At 40.3% G+C, this 13,741-nt stretch overlaps 1 protein-coding gene across 1 annotated transcript; it reads right to left on the reverse strand.

Moving 5' to 3' along the window:
- Positions 1 to 378: 378 nt before the first annotated feature.
- LOC132562187 (glycoprotein 3-alpha-L-fucosyltransferase A-like) lies at positions 379 to 7,475 on the reverse strand. Its single transcript, XM_060226919.1, has 2 exons — positions 6,430 to 7,475; positions 379 to 739 (listed from the first exon to the last, which is right to left on the reverse strand). Exons 1-2 carry the CDS (start codon positions 7,473 to 7,475, stop codon positions 379 to 381), a joined length of 1,407 nt encoding a protein of 468 aa, XP_060082902.1.
- Positions 7,476 to 13,741: the final 6,266 nt, after the last annotated feature.

Below are 13,741 nucleotides of genomic sequence, written 5' to 3' on the forward strand. Positions count from 1 at the left end.
AGTTTCAGTGGTAGACGCCTGTCTCACAGTTTCAGTGCTCAACTCCTGCCTCACAGTTTCAGTGGTCGACTCCTGTCTCACAGTTTCAGTGGTAGACTCCTGTCTCTCAGTTTCAGTGGTAGACGCCTGTCTCACAGTTTCAACGGTCGCCTAGGTCATTCTACTGGTCACGACAGTACAAAAACTCGCAAAAATTATCAACAAAAAAACACTCTCATACCGGGTATAATGATGGTTTAAAATGGTTACGAATTTGTGTTTTCAAAACTTAATACATTTCACTTATAACTCAATGCACCATCAAATTATTAAGGCGCGGTGAGGGTTATGTCCCTTTAAAAAGATGACGCATTTGAGAGGTAGTGTTTGTAGATGTCGCTAGTAATTATCTATAATGACTTTTGACGTCCGAGGACGATCCCTCCATTTTTCTTGTCCTATGCACACCCCTGGTCCCCGCCACCACCGTTCTAAATCCTTGTATATCATCGGCTGGTTATTCTGAGACTCGTGAACCATCGCGCACAGACGGCACCAGAAAAATGTGTTCACAAAGCTTCCGGTACCCTTCCACTTGAAGTACTCATTAAATAAGTCGTCATCTTGATCCAGTTTATGTAAATACTCTGCTAAAGCTTTTGGAGATTCGAATTCATCAACATGGATGAAAGAGTGTGGGGGTGCTGCTCGCCTATAGTCCTCCGGGGCCGCTCCCATCACAATTGGGATGACGTCATGTCTACAAAAATTAAAACAAATGGATAAGAACCTTTCTGTATGAAACAACAATTGTGACGACCGTTAACAGGCTTTTATCGTATTCTTTGTGATTGTTTTATGCCATGCTAAATCGAAACCGAAACCGGATGTTCTTATGAAACTAGGTGGACTAGTACGTTATCCAAACCGCTAGGATTAACAATAGTGTGCGGAAAGCAGGATCCTCGAAATGAGTTCAAGTAAACATGTCAACTGAGTTTAAATGTAATTCGACAGGTTCGGGAAAGAGAGTAGAGGTCGCTTCTAAAGTAGTTTTCGAACCTCGTAGAACCGGCGGATTTTACAGAACATCAAAAGGTCTTAGATTATAGAAAATTCATATTTCACAGAAACACATACATATGCGTTTTACATTCTCCTGAGATGTTTTCTGTGAAACAGTGTAATTCTCTCGTTGAAGTCTCGCGTGAAACGGGATCCAATTCTATTGAATAGGGCTTTAACTATGAAAAGGTCGCAATTCGCAAATATCTATTTACCGTAAAATATCTTTATAAATATAACTTGAAGAAATGGTTTTACTCTGCTAAATCATTTCTGATTATGCATTTCATTTCGTTTGATCTGATTATAATATCCTAATATTTAAACCATCTACTGACCATTCTGTGGTAAGCCCTGATGTGATGGTTACTACCATCTACTGACCATTCTGTGGTAAGCCCTGATGTGATGATTACTACCATCTACTGATCATTCTGTGGTAAGCCCTAATGTGATGGTTTCTACCATCTACTGACCATTCTGTGGTAGGCCCTGGTGTGATGGTATCAGTCATCTACTGACCATTCTGTGGTAGGCCCTGGTGTGATGATGTCAACGATCTATTGACCATTATGTGGTAGGCCTTGGTGTGATGGTGTGAACCATCTACTGACCATTATGTGGTAGACCCTGGTGTGATGGTGTCAACGATCTACTGACCATTATGTGGTAGACCCTGGTGTGATGGTGTCAACGATCTACTGACCATTATGTGGTAGGCCCTGGTGTGATGGTGTCAACCATCTACTGACCATTCTGTGGTAGGCCCTGGTGTGGTGGTGTCAACCATCTACTGACCATTATGTGGTAGGCCCTGGTGTGATGGTATCAACCATCTACTGACCATTCTATGGTAGACCCTGGTGTGATGGTTTCGACCATCTACTGACCATTATGTGGTAGACCCTGGTGTGATGGTATCAACCATCTACTGACCATTGTGGTAGACCCTGGTGTGATGGTGTCAACGATCTACTGACCATTATGTGGTAGACCCTGGTGTGATGGTATCAACCATCTACTGACGATTATGTGGTAGACCCTGGTGTGATGGTATCGACCATCTACTGACCATTCTGTGGTAGACCCTCGTGTTTTTGTCGTATTCTGAGGCCACACACAAATACTATCACAAGTAATGTACCTTATCTATACTGTTAGCCCTGATAATATTCATTTCTCCAGCACATATGTGTATACGTCTGCCAAATAAAACTTTAATTTATTTAAACAAGCAGAATATCTTGTACTGTGGTTAAACCATATTTGCAGTGTAAGCGAACATGGGTGCTGTCTCCGGGAGAACCGTACATAGCCGTTTAATTTCCCGGTGCTAATATTTCGCGGTTGTCCTAGGTTGGGTAAGTGCACAGGTAGTCAGTCTACTTCGTGTATATATAGATATGAACTCTTGTCCGTGTACACAGGGTTAGCAGATATTTCCTGAAATTTTTATTCACCATAGAAATGTTAGGTGGATATAACAAACTCTACTTCCTTGCGAACATTACACATACAGAACACTTAAATACGAAGAAATTCGTCATTTTCCTTTAATAAACATGAATTGGGGAGCGATTTTAACTTCCCGTCGGTTACACATGGCTGCGTGCACGATACACACACACCGGTTGTACCTATCAGTTCGCATAATCGCCTGAATTAATTTGAATATTTTAACCGCACTTATCAATGTCTATTCGAATTCTACGTCCAGGTTTGAAGGCGACAGATGGAAGCAACATATCTACACACTATTTCAGTCCTTTGTATACAGTAAAACCAGATATAGAGTTTTGATAATTTGTGATTTTTCTTAAGAAATATCAATAATATAAAATACCCAACACCTGATAGACAACATTGACATAACAGGGAGTTAATGAAGTGTACCATTGTCCAGGGGCAGACCAAACATGGCAACAACTTTCCGATAATCATCATTACATCTAGACCGAAATAGCCAATGGCATGGTGGGGTGGTCTCTGAACGTAAATATTTTTTAAACGATAGCAAACAGTGGCAAGTCAACTATATACTGTTTCATATTAAAGGGTGCATTTTTTCACCTGGATTGTTACCTGAGATTTACCTGTGCTTCACACAATACACTTCTTACGACCAACATAGAAAACTAGATAGATATATTTGGTCATTCCACATTAAAAATAAGTAATTTATGATATATTTAGTACATCCTATGTGACAAGTAAAGACCATACAGAAGAGATATTATGATATTTAGATAAAAATAAAGCATATTTTGTAATTGAAATCAATAGAAGATACATTTAGGGAGCTTGTAGGCTATAACAACGAAACTTTACCATTGATTAGAAAACTATCACGAGTTCTAAGAAATGCATTTCACTTAACATGCTATTGATGTACTGATGAATAAATTAGAATGATAACTCAGACGATCATATCATCAACCAATATAAAATAGACATATTTTAAATGATTGATCTTAATATTGTTTACCGTCGTTTAACAAAAAAAAAAGGAAATGACGGTTCACTCGCAAACCGTAAACACTATCGACATACTACTATAAGTAATCTTGTCAGTGACCTTCTGAATGAAAGGCTACTTATTTTTTTTAGTTAAGCCGTAACCTGCATGACACCGGTTGAAATGATCAGACACATAAAAATTACGAAAAGGTGCTAGTCATTTGGGGTTTTTTTTGTTAGTTTGTTTGTTTGTTTGTGTTTGTTATTTTACAGCCTCTGTGTAGTAAAAAAATTATCAAAAATCAAATTTAAAATATAGTGTATCTATCAAGGTATGAAGTATATTATATTATTTAATGTTCAGAATTTAGCATTTTTGACACGTGATAATGCTTAACGCTTGGAGACAGGGGGAATTTATTCTCTTTTTAATTATTTAAGAAGATATCTTTTGTGTATAGCCAGAAAATAGCGCGGGGGGGGGGCGATGGATTTTTTTTATCTGGTGAACACATATTTTATTTCACAAATGTAAGTAATTCTAAAGAAGTTTGAACTACATGCATGCTGGAATAATGGAACAGAAGTATGTGAAATTGTGGAAATATCAGGACGATTGTTAGAAATCCTAAGGTATGACGTCATATACTATATGTAATGGTGTCTGTTATAGAATATCTCAATGCTTTATATATGTAGTTAAAAGAGAATAATTTTTACAAATATTTAAACTACTTCTACAATGTAATTAGCATGGAACCGTGATCTGATAAATTAATGATACCATTACAATGTACATCGCACGATCTTCATTTGTAAATACTATCAACAGAGACGGTAAACACAAAGTACCAGATGATGGACAGTACTAAGGCATATCTCTGCCAGTCAGTGAAATTTATTTGCAAGATACTGAAGGCAAAATAAATAAGCGCACCACTTACTGGTATCACAATCCTAAAATATGTCATAAGTACAACGCTATTTGATTTTATTTATTGAAATTACGAGAACACTAGACAGGTACAAACGACTAGAGCCAGAAGGCATGGACGTGTGTCGGTCGCGAGTTTAACGCCCTCTAGTGGTCCTGCGACCTGGATATCGCGTGAACGTTACTGTCTAGCATCAAATGGATTAAAGAAATATACCTTTAGATAAATGTTTGTTTGTAGCAATTGGCTTCATATGAAAACGTGTATTTATCTATGTGTCTAATACTGATGGTAATGAATTTAAATCTATCAAACTAAATACTAGCCACGAAACGCCTACACATGAATACATCTATACTTGATGAATTAACAGATGTAGTCAAATCTGACCTTTGACACTAACCTTGACCGATGACCACACAAATATGATAAGTAGAGTAAATTGATATACTACTAAAGGATAAATATGAGCCAATTCTGTTGAGAGTCCTCAAGGTATGACTGATGGTACGCAATAGGGCAGGACGGACATGGGAACACATCCCCTCTCCCACCTTCCCCTCACATGGGAACACATCACCTCTCCCACCTTCCCCTCACAAGGAAACACTTCCCCTCTCCCACCTTCCCCTCATAAGAAAACACTTTCCATCTCCCACCTTCCCCTCACATGGGAACACATCCCCTCTCCCATCTTCCCTCACAAGGAAACACACCCTCTCTCCCACCTTCCCCTCTCTCCTACATCCCCTATCCCACCTTTCCCTCACAAGGGAACACATCCCCTCTCCCACCTTCCCCTCACAAGGGAACACTTCCCCTCTCCCACCTTCCCTCAATACTCACCCACAAACACATATGTTGAGTGTATACAAACCTAGTGATCTACATCCACAAAGTTTTGCTATTGGTGATAGATCCTGTTATATATTTACCTTCAACCTTCCCTACAGTTATACACTACAGGAGACTGACCTCCCTATGCTTGTCTGTGACTAATGCCCCCTTCCCTTGTACATGTCTATGACTAATTATCTCCCCTGCTCAGTGATGAACCACCAGGCAAGAAAACGCCCTCTGTCGGACCCTTTATGTCTGTTTTGGTTTAAAGCAATTACATAACCTTATAGTGGAGTGTATGGAGAGGAAGAGGTGTCAGGTAATAGTACATATAACATTACAGTGGAGTGAAGTTGTATGTATGGAGAGGGAGAGGGGTCAGGTAATAGTACATATAACATTACAGTGGAGTGAAGGTAATAGTACATATAACATTACAGTGGAGTGAAGTTGTATGTATTGTATAGTACATATAACATTACAGTGGAGTGAAGTTGTATGTATGGAGAGGGAGAGGGGTCAGGTAATAGTACATTTTACATTACAGTGTAGTGTAGTTGTATGCATGTAGAGGGAGAGGTGTCAGGTAATAGTACACTTAACATTAAAGTGGAATGTAGCTGGGGGAGGGGCGGCTAATGTCATTCATTTAAACAGTGGTGTTTGACCTTCCACCTAGTATGTTTTTATACCAATATTTTCTGCCTGTTGAGAGACTCGCTTTAAGATACATTAATTTGTTCTAATGACATGCAACATAGGATAAGCAAATCTTACTTTGATTTTTGACTACGACGAGTTTGGATTGGGGAGGTTGACCTAATGACAAGATCAGACAGATGAAACGTGTTTCCCTGTATCTGACAGATTTCACCCCATCCTCCATAGAAGGAAGAACGCTTAACACGAACCCGAAAATATTTTGAAACTAATATATATATAGGGGAGGGCAGGTGGTGAAGTGATTATTGTCCCGCCTTTAACCCAGGAGACCACACAGTTTCTCATGGTAGACTATCCCGATCGTCCTGTTTCCTCTCCAAAAAAACCCTACATGTTTTACTTTTATATCAATAAAAGTTTGATATTCAAGAGTCCGATAAAACCGAATACGTCATCTAAACTAGTAAATAAACAATAAACTTATACTTACTGAAGGCCATTGACGAAGAATTTTTCTGTGATGTAGTCACGACAGTTGGAATTTTCAAAAGCTAAATAAAATTTGTAGTCTTTATCAAGCATATCAAAGCACTTTTTGGAATTGTGACGTGGGCATTTTAGGGGACCGCACGCCCCATAAATATCCACGGAAATATGTTTGGATAACTCCGAGGCATACTCCCGCCGACCGTTCCTTCCTCCACAGTTCGACACAAACCATGCCACTTTCTTGGTTTTACCACTCGCATAACTCTTATTCTGTGGAATAGTCTGCACTGCTGGGTCAAATGGCACAAATTTTTCATAAGGCGCAACAATGGTAGAATCGTGTCGGTACGTGGCAGTCCAGTTAAATACGTCCTTGACCGCCTGCAGGCCTGGTGTGTGGTACGGCGATTCCAACATGTAAAGAATCCACACTTGGTGAGGTGGACGTTTGGTCCATGGGCGTGCGCCTGAGTGATGTAACATAACAGCGTCAGCCTCGCGCCCTAGCGACCGATCATCCGTCACGGTACAACGGTTTACAGGACATTTCTGGTGTTTAAACTGTTCCTGGCCCCTCCGGATATTCCAGTGTCCAACACCATGATAAAGCAATATGGTTTTCAAAGGCACGTCTTCTTCTTTTTCAGCTTCTAACAAAGATTTTGGTCGATGGCGCATTTGCGCTACTATCCTATCGTCACTATAATGATCCCACTCCAACCAGATGCCCCTCGGTGCATCTATTGTTCGACCAAATGTATTTCCTAGTTCCTCGTGGTTTAACGATTTATTGGGTTTAAAAACATGATTAATTTTTTCTACAGCCGAATTTTTTCCGAAAAGCTTGTCTCGATCTTTTATATGAGAATGGAACCTTTTGCCATCGTCACGCGGAACAGGGCGCTTTCCTATCCTGAGGCCCCATGGCGGGTCCTGGTGCTGGTAGATCGGTCCCCAAAGGTCGTGATGGTACACGTTAAATACAATCAAAAGCAGGCCAAACCCAGTAAGTGCATACGTCACAACTTTCCGGAAGTGGAATCTCATCTTTTGGAAACAGATTATTTCCCGGCATCCACCTGGTCTTAGTAATCTGTAACGAAAGACATTATACAGTGTAATATAATACACACGTTTATTACACGTACATTCTATAAATAGTATCACTCTTACATTGGCATGCGTTTACTAAATTGCTAGAATATTTCATTGAGTTATATTTTCTTACGTGCGTTGACGCTGTGGATTATTTTGTCGTGTGAGTTGACGCTGTGGAATAGTTTGTCGTGTGAGTTGACGCTGTGTAATATTTTGTCTTGTGAGTTGACGCTGTGGAATAGTTTGTCGTGTGAGTTGACGCTGTGGAATAGTTTGTCGTGTGAGTTGACGCTGTGGATTATTTTGTCTTGTGAGTTGACGCTGTGGAATATTTTGTCTTGTGAGTTGACGCTGTGGAATATTTTGTCTTGTGAGTTGACGCTGTGGAATATTTTGTCTTGTGAGTTGACGCTGTGGAATATTTTATCGTGTGAGTTGACGCTGTGGAATAGTTTGTCGTGTGAGTTGACGCTGTGGAATACTTTGTCGTGTGAGCTGACGCTGTGGAATACTTTGTCGTGTGAGTTGACGCTGTGGAATATTTTGTCGTGTGAGTTGACGCTGTGGAATACTTTGTCGTGTGAGTTGACGCTGTGGAATAGTTTGTCGTGTGAGTTGACGCTGTGGAATATTTTGTCGTGAGAGTTGACGCTGTGGAATAATTTACTGTATTTGTTGACGCTGTGGAATATTTTGTCGTGAGAGTTGACGCTGTGGAATAATTTACTGTATTTGTCGACGCTGTGGATTATTTTGTCGTGTACATGGATGCTGTGGAATAGCTTGTTAAAATTGTTGACGCTGTGGTATATCTAAACAATGAAATGCTTTCTGATCGGATTCATAAAAAGGACAAAGGCAAATTGATGAAGCACGTTGTAATAGTATACATGTTTGGTCCATTGCACTGTATTATCTAATGCAATGTTACTTTTGTGTTGTGTTCAGTTTCGTAGTGTCTCGTGTTTGATTCGCTGTGTTTTTAGTAAGTAAAATGTAAATCGATATTTTTTGCAACATTTTTGTATTTGCATCATTGATGACCTTCAGATAAATCAATATCGTTCGATATAGATGTATCAATATTATAATAACGATATAAAGAGAAATTCGATGAAACATGGCATCTGTAAGCTCATCAACGTATTTTACGTACCAATCAAGTCAGTGGAATAAAAAGGATGTTTTATTTCTATGGCCGTCGGGCACTTTATTTCAGATTAACTTCCGACCATCAAAGAGGATTTCAATCTGAAGTCTCCATCCACTAGTGGTGTGGATTATAAAGATTGCGTTAGCTGAGGTTTAGTCGATACCATTAAGTATTCGATGTCACATGACTATGTGTTTAACTCCAACACAAGTGACTATTAAGTTCACGACGTACTAGATCCGAAGTATTTTGTAATGGTAAAGTACACAACCTCAACATAACGTTGTTACTATATAGTTTTATCTTTGTCCAGCTTTTGCCCGTAACTTCGCCGGACATGAACGATAAACTGTCTCCAAGAATGTCAAGAGTTTTAACACAATTAGATATCGCTGTCAAACTGACACTTGCTGAAAGGGGGCGGGTTGTTCTTTCCTTATTAGGACTTATATAGATAACAATAAAGGGGGACGGGTGTTATTTCTTTACAAGGACTTACATCGATAACAATATAACGTGCGGAATATTATGTACCAGTTGATATTTACACGGAAACACATGAAATAGATGCTGTTCCGGAGTCTCAAATGGAATGGTGTTTACTTTCCATCGGTCAAGGTTGAGCATATAAAACAAATACGAACTACAGCATACAGACTACAGACAAAGACTCCTTTCATCAGATACCCTCTCACAGCCTTCTCACGTTCATTCACCACTTCGCATTAAGACAAACTACAGCCATTTCAGAATTATAATTTACCGTATACGTTAAGGCTGGTAACGTGTATATTATTTATGTAAGAGTACAGTTGTAGTATCTCATCAACAGTACTGTTTTTACTGTCGTGTAGTTATACAGTTTCTGTAGTCTCATTCACAGCGAACATTGACCAACAAAACAGTTTTGTCATGCTGTGTACCAAATCTGGTTAGAATCGGATCATTTTAGGACAGAATAAAGGATGGCACACAAAAGATGGAAAAGATTTTTAAGTCAATTTCACAGGAAGACGACAGAGATGTACAACCACGAAAGTTTGACAATCGAGAAATTGTCTGTGTTTCTGTTTTTAAAGTCGGAAAAATTTGAAAAATAAAATCATCAAAAACTAAGTATTTATAAGATGACAGCTATGAATACCAATGAATGTAACTCCACTGACGATACACCCAGCATAACATATGTAATCATATGGAACAGGGCTGTGCTTACTGAACCAGGAAGTCGAAAATCATATTTGAACTGAAATATCCTCGTCATCCACCTCGATATTGAAAAAAAACAGGCGGATATATCGATCACTGTCACGTGCTACGTAAACCCGAATAGGTCACTGGCATCACTCTGTACAGTCAGCAATAAAAACGGCCTTTATTATTCCGTCGTTATACGTGTATTACAGACGTAATACCGGATAACTTAACGGTATGAAATAAAATATAGGAGACCTAAGATCAATGGGATACCACAGGGACATGAGAACTTGATACAGATGATTTCGATGTGTTTATAACATTTTTAATATTTAAGATTTTTAATGTGCGTGTTTGTGTGTGTGCGAGTGCGTGCGTGCGTGTGTGTGCGTGCGTGTGTGTGTGTGTGTGTGTGTGTGGTTGGTTGGGGTTGCTGGTGTTGTTAGGTCAGTGTGTGTGTGTGTGTGTGTGTGTGTGTGTGTGTGTGTGTGTGTGTGTGTGTGTGTGTGTGTGTGTGTGTGTGTGTGTGTGTGTGTGTGTGTGTGTGTGTGTGTGTGTGTGTGTGTGTGTGTGTGTGTGTGTGTGTGTGTGTGTGTGTGTGTGTGTGTGTGTGTGTGTGTGTGTGTGTGTGTGTGTGTGTGTGTGTGTGTGTGTGGTGTGTGTGTGTGTGTGTGTGTGTGTGTGTGTGTGTGTGTGTGTGTGTGTGTGTGTGTGTGTGTGTGTGTGTGTGTGTGTGTGTGTGTGTGTGTGTGTGTGTGTGTGTGTGTGTGTGTGTGTGTGTGTGTGTGTGTGTGTGTGTGTGTGTGTGTGTGTGTGTGTGTGTGTGTGTGTGTGTGTGTGTGTGTGTGTGTGTGTGTGTGTGTGTGTGTGTGTGTGTGTGTGTGTGTGTGTGTGTGTGTGTGTGTGTGTGTGTGTGTGTGTGTGTGTGTGTGTGTGTGTGTGTGTGTGTGTGTGTGTGTGTGTGTGTGTGTGTGTGTGTGTGTGTGTGTGTGTGTGTGTGTGTGTGTGTGTGTGTGTGTGTGTGTGTGTGTGTGTGTGTGTGTGTGTGTGTGTGTGTGTGTGTGTGTGTGTGTGTGTGTGTGTGTGTGTGTGTGTGTGTGTGTGTGTGTGTGTGTGTGTGTGTGTGTGTGTGTGTGTGTGTGTGTGTGTGTGTGTGTGTGTGTGTGTGTGTGTGTGTGTGTGTGTGTGTGTGTGTGTGTGTGTGTGTGTGTGTGTGTGTGTGTGTGTGTGTGTGTGTGTGTGTGTGTGTGTGTGTGTGTGTGTGTGTGTGTGTGTGTGTGTGTGTGTGTGTGTGTGTGGTGTGTTGTGTGCGTGTGTGGTGTTGTGAGCGTGTTAGTGAGTGTGTGAGTGTGTGTGTGGTTGGTTGGGAGTGCTGGTGTTGTTAGGGCAATATTCCATAAATAGTAAGAATGTCGATACTACAGACATTTATCTAGATTAGATGTTTATCTAATCCTGCCCCCTCCCCTCCTCAAAAAAACATAGTAAATATTAGAAATAAGAAATAACTGCCCTCAGGTGCTTGTCAAATATACCAGACTGAACAGAAAATGTAAACATTAAACTTGCATATATATTTATTATATTGGTCACGTGATACTTTATAGAAAAAGAGGCGCAAAGAACCTGTATCGCTCGGTTATAACATTTCTTATGTGACATTGCCTTTTCAAGTCATTTTCATCAGAAATCAATATAACGTATTACTACCAAAGCATGTAAAATGATAAAGATCATTTCGATAAAAGTGACAGTCTTCATTAGTTCTCGTGGCCTTTAAAGGTTGATCTTAAGAGTGTAAAATGATTGAGCGATCTGTGACCTAATCGGATCAACTCAAATAAACTAGACACGTGTAATCTGAACACAACATCATCAAAGCGTCATCACTCTAGGCCTCACATGTCTTTAGTAGAAGTTACTGTTTTTGTAGAGGTGTCTTGATCATTAACTGTATCATATACCCTTATAAAGGTTGATCACGGACAAATTCAACATCGTGATATTTAATTCATCCATGTAGATCTGCACATTTGAGTTGTGTGATTATGCTTAACCTCATGTGAGAGGTTTGACTCTCCCGACCCGCGGCGGTTTGTGTTTCTCAGGAAGCTGAGAAACGGAACGGCTTGTGCTTTTTTGGTTGTCTTTGGGCAAGGCTAAGTACTCTTAAGGGCATGCGACGAGCCTTCCATATGTTGTTCAGAGAGGTTGTTAGGCAAACCTACGCTAGCAGCAAACCAATCAACCGTCTGTCATTGCATCCTACCACGTTTCCTTATGTAACGTAACCCTACATTTTAGCGAAACTCTATTGCTAGAGATAAAAATACACCAAGTCCTGTCACAGTATACACCAAGTCCTGTCACAGTAAAGCAACAGGTGGAGGGTCTTGATGACTGTTGAGTGGTTTATTTGTAGGAAACCAACAGCTGTCGATCTAGATCTTTTACTAGGGATTTACAAGTTCGCTTTTACAGATCCCATAAATTCACACAATAGTAACTTGTCTCCACACTATTATGTCAAATCCCCGACATTATATACCTATATAATATGGAATATCTTACACGAATACTTATTTCGTCAGAAATTTATGAAACTAGTTTACGTAATTATTCATTTCATCTCGTAAGAAATGAACAACTGGCAAACATTCTAATTGGAGATAATCTCACTACATAACGCTTTCTTTTGATGACGTCACAATGCGGACGACGCCATGAACTGCAACAGTGATGCGACCATCGAACCAAGCACCTTCATCCAATCATAGCTCAGCTGAATTATAACAAGCGATGTGATAACCAATAAAATGGGTGATTATACTACTGATAACGGTGATTATGATCAGGGGAAATCGAATCCCTGTGATAGGGGTATCAAATCTCTGTGATAGGGGTATCAAATCTCTGTGATAGGGGTATCAAATCCCTGTGATAGGGGTATCAAATCTCTGTGATAGGGGGTATCAAATCCTTGTGATTGGGGGTATCAAATCCCTGTGGTAGGGGTATCAAATCCCTGTGATAGGGGGTATTAAATCCCTGTAAGAGGGGGTATCAAATCCTTGTGATAGGGGTATCAAATACCTGTGATAAACGTATCAAATCCCTGTAATAGGGGTATAAAATCCCTGTGATAGGGAGTATCAAATCCCTGTATTAGGGGGTATAACAACCCTGTGATAGGGGTATCAAATCCCTGTGATAGGGGTATCAAATCTCTGTGGTAGGGGTTATCAAATCCTTGTGATTGGGGGTATCAAATCCCTGTGGTAGGGGTATCAAATCCCTGTGATAGAGGGTATAAAATCCCTGTGATAGGGGGTATCAAATCCCTGTGGTAGGGGTATCAAATCCCTGTGATAGAGGGTATCAAATCCCTGTGATAGAGGGTATAAAATCCCTGTGATAGGGGGTATCAAATCCCTGTGATAGGGGTATCAAATACCTGTGATAGGGGTATAAAATCCATGTGATAGGGAGTATCAAATCCCTGTGATAGAAGGTATTAAATCCCTGTAAGAGGGGGTATCAAATCCCTGTGGTAGGGGTATCAAATCCCTGTGATAGAGGGTATCAAATCCCTGTGACGGGGGTATCAAATCTCTGTGATAGGGGGTATCAAATCCCTGTGGTAGGGGTATCAAATCCCTGTGATAGAGGGTACCAAATCCCTGTGATAGAGGTATCAAATCCCTGTGATAGGGGTATAACAACCCTGTGATAGGGGTATCAAATCCCTGTGGTAGGGGTATCAAATCCCTGTGATAGGGGTATCAAATCCCTGTGACGGGGGTATCAAATCTCTGTGATAGGGGGTATCAAATCCCTGTGGTAGGGGTATCAAATCAATGTGATA

Source organism: Ylistrum balloti, unplaced genomic scaffold (assembly GCF_031769215.1).
Source record: "Ylistrum balloti isolate Yb309-2 unplaced genomic scaffold, AGI_CSIRO_Ybal_v1 Utg371360, whole genome shotgun sequence".
Taxonomy (NCBI): Eukaryota; Metazoa; Mollusca; class Bivalvia; order Pectinida; family Pectinidae; genus Ylistrum; species Ylistrum balloti.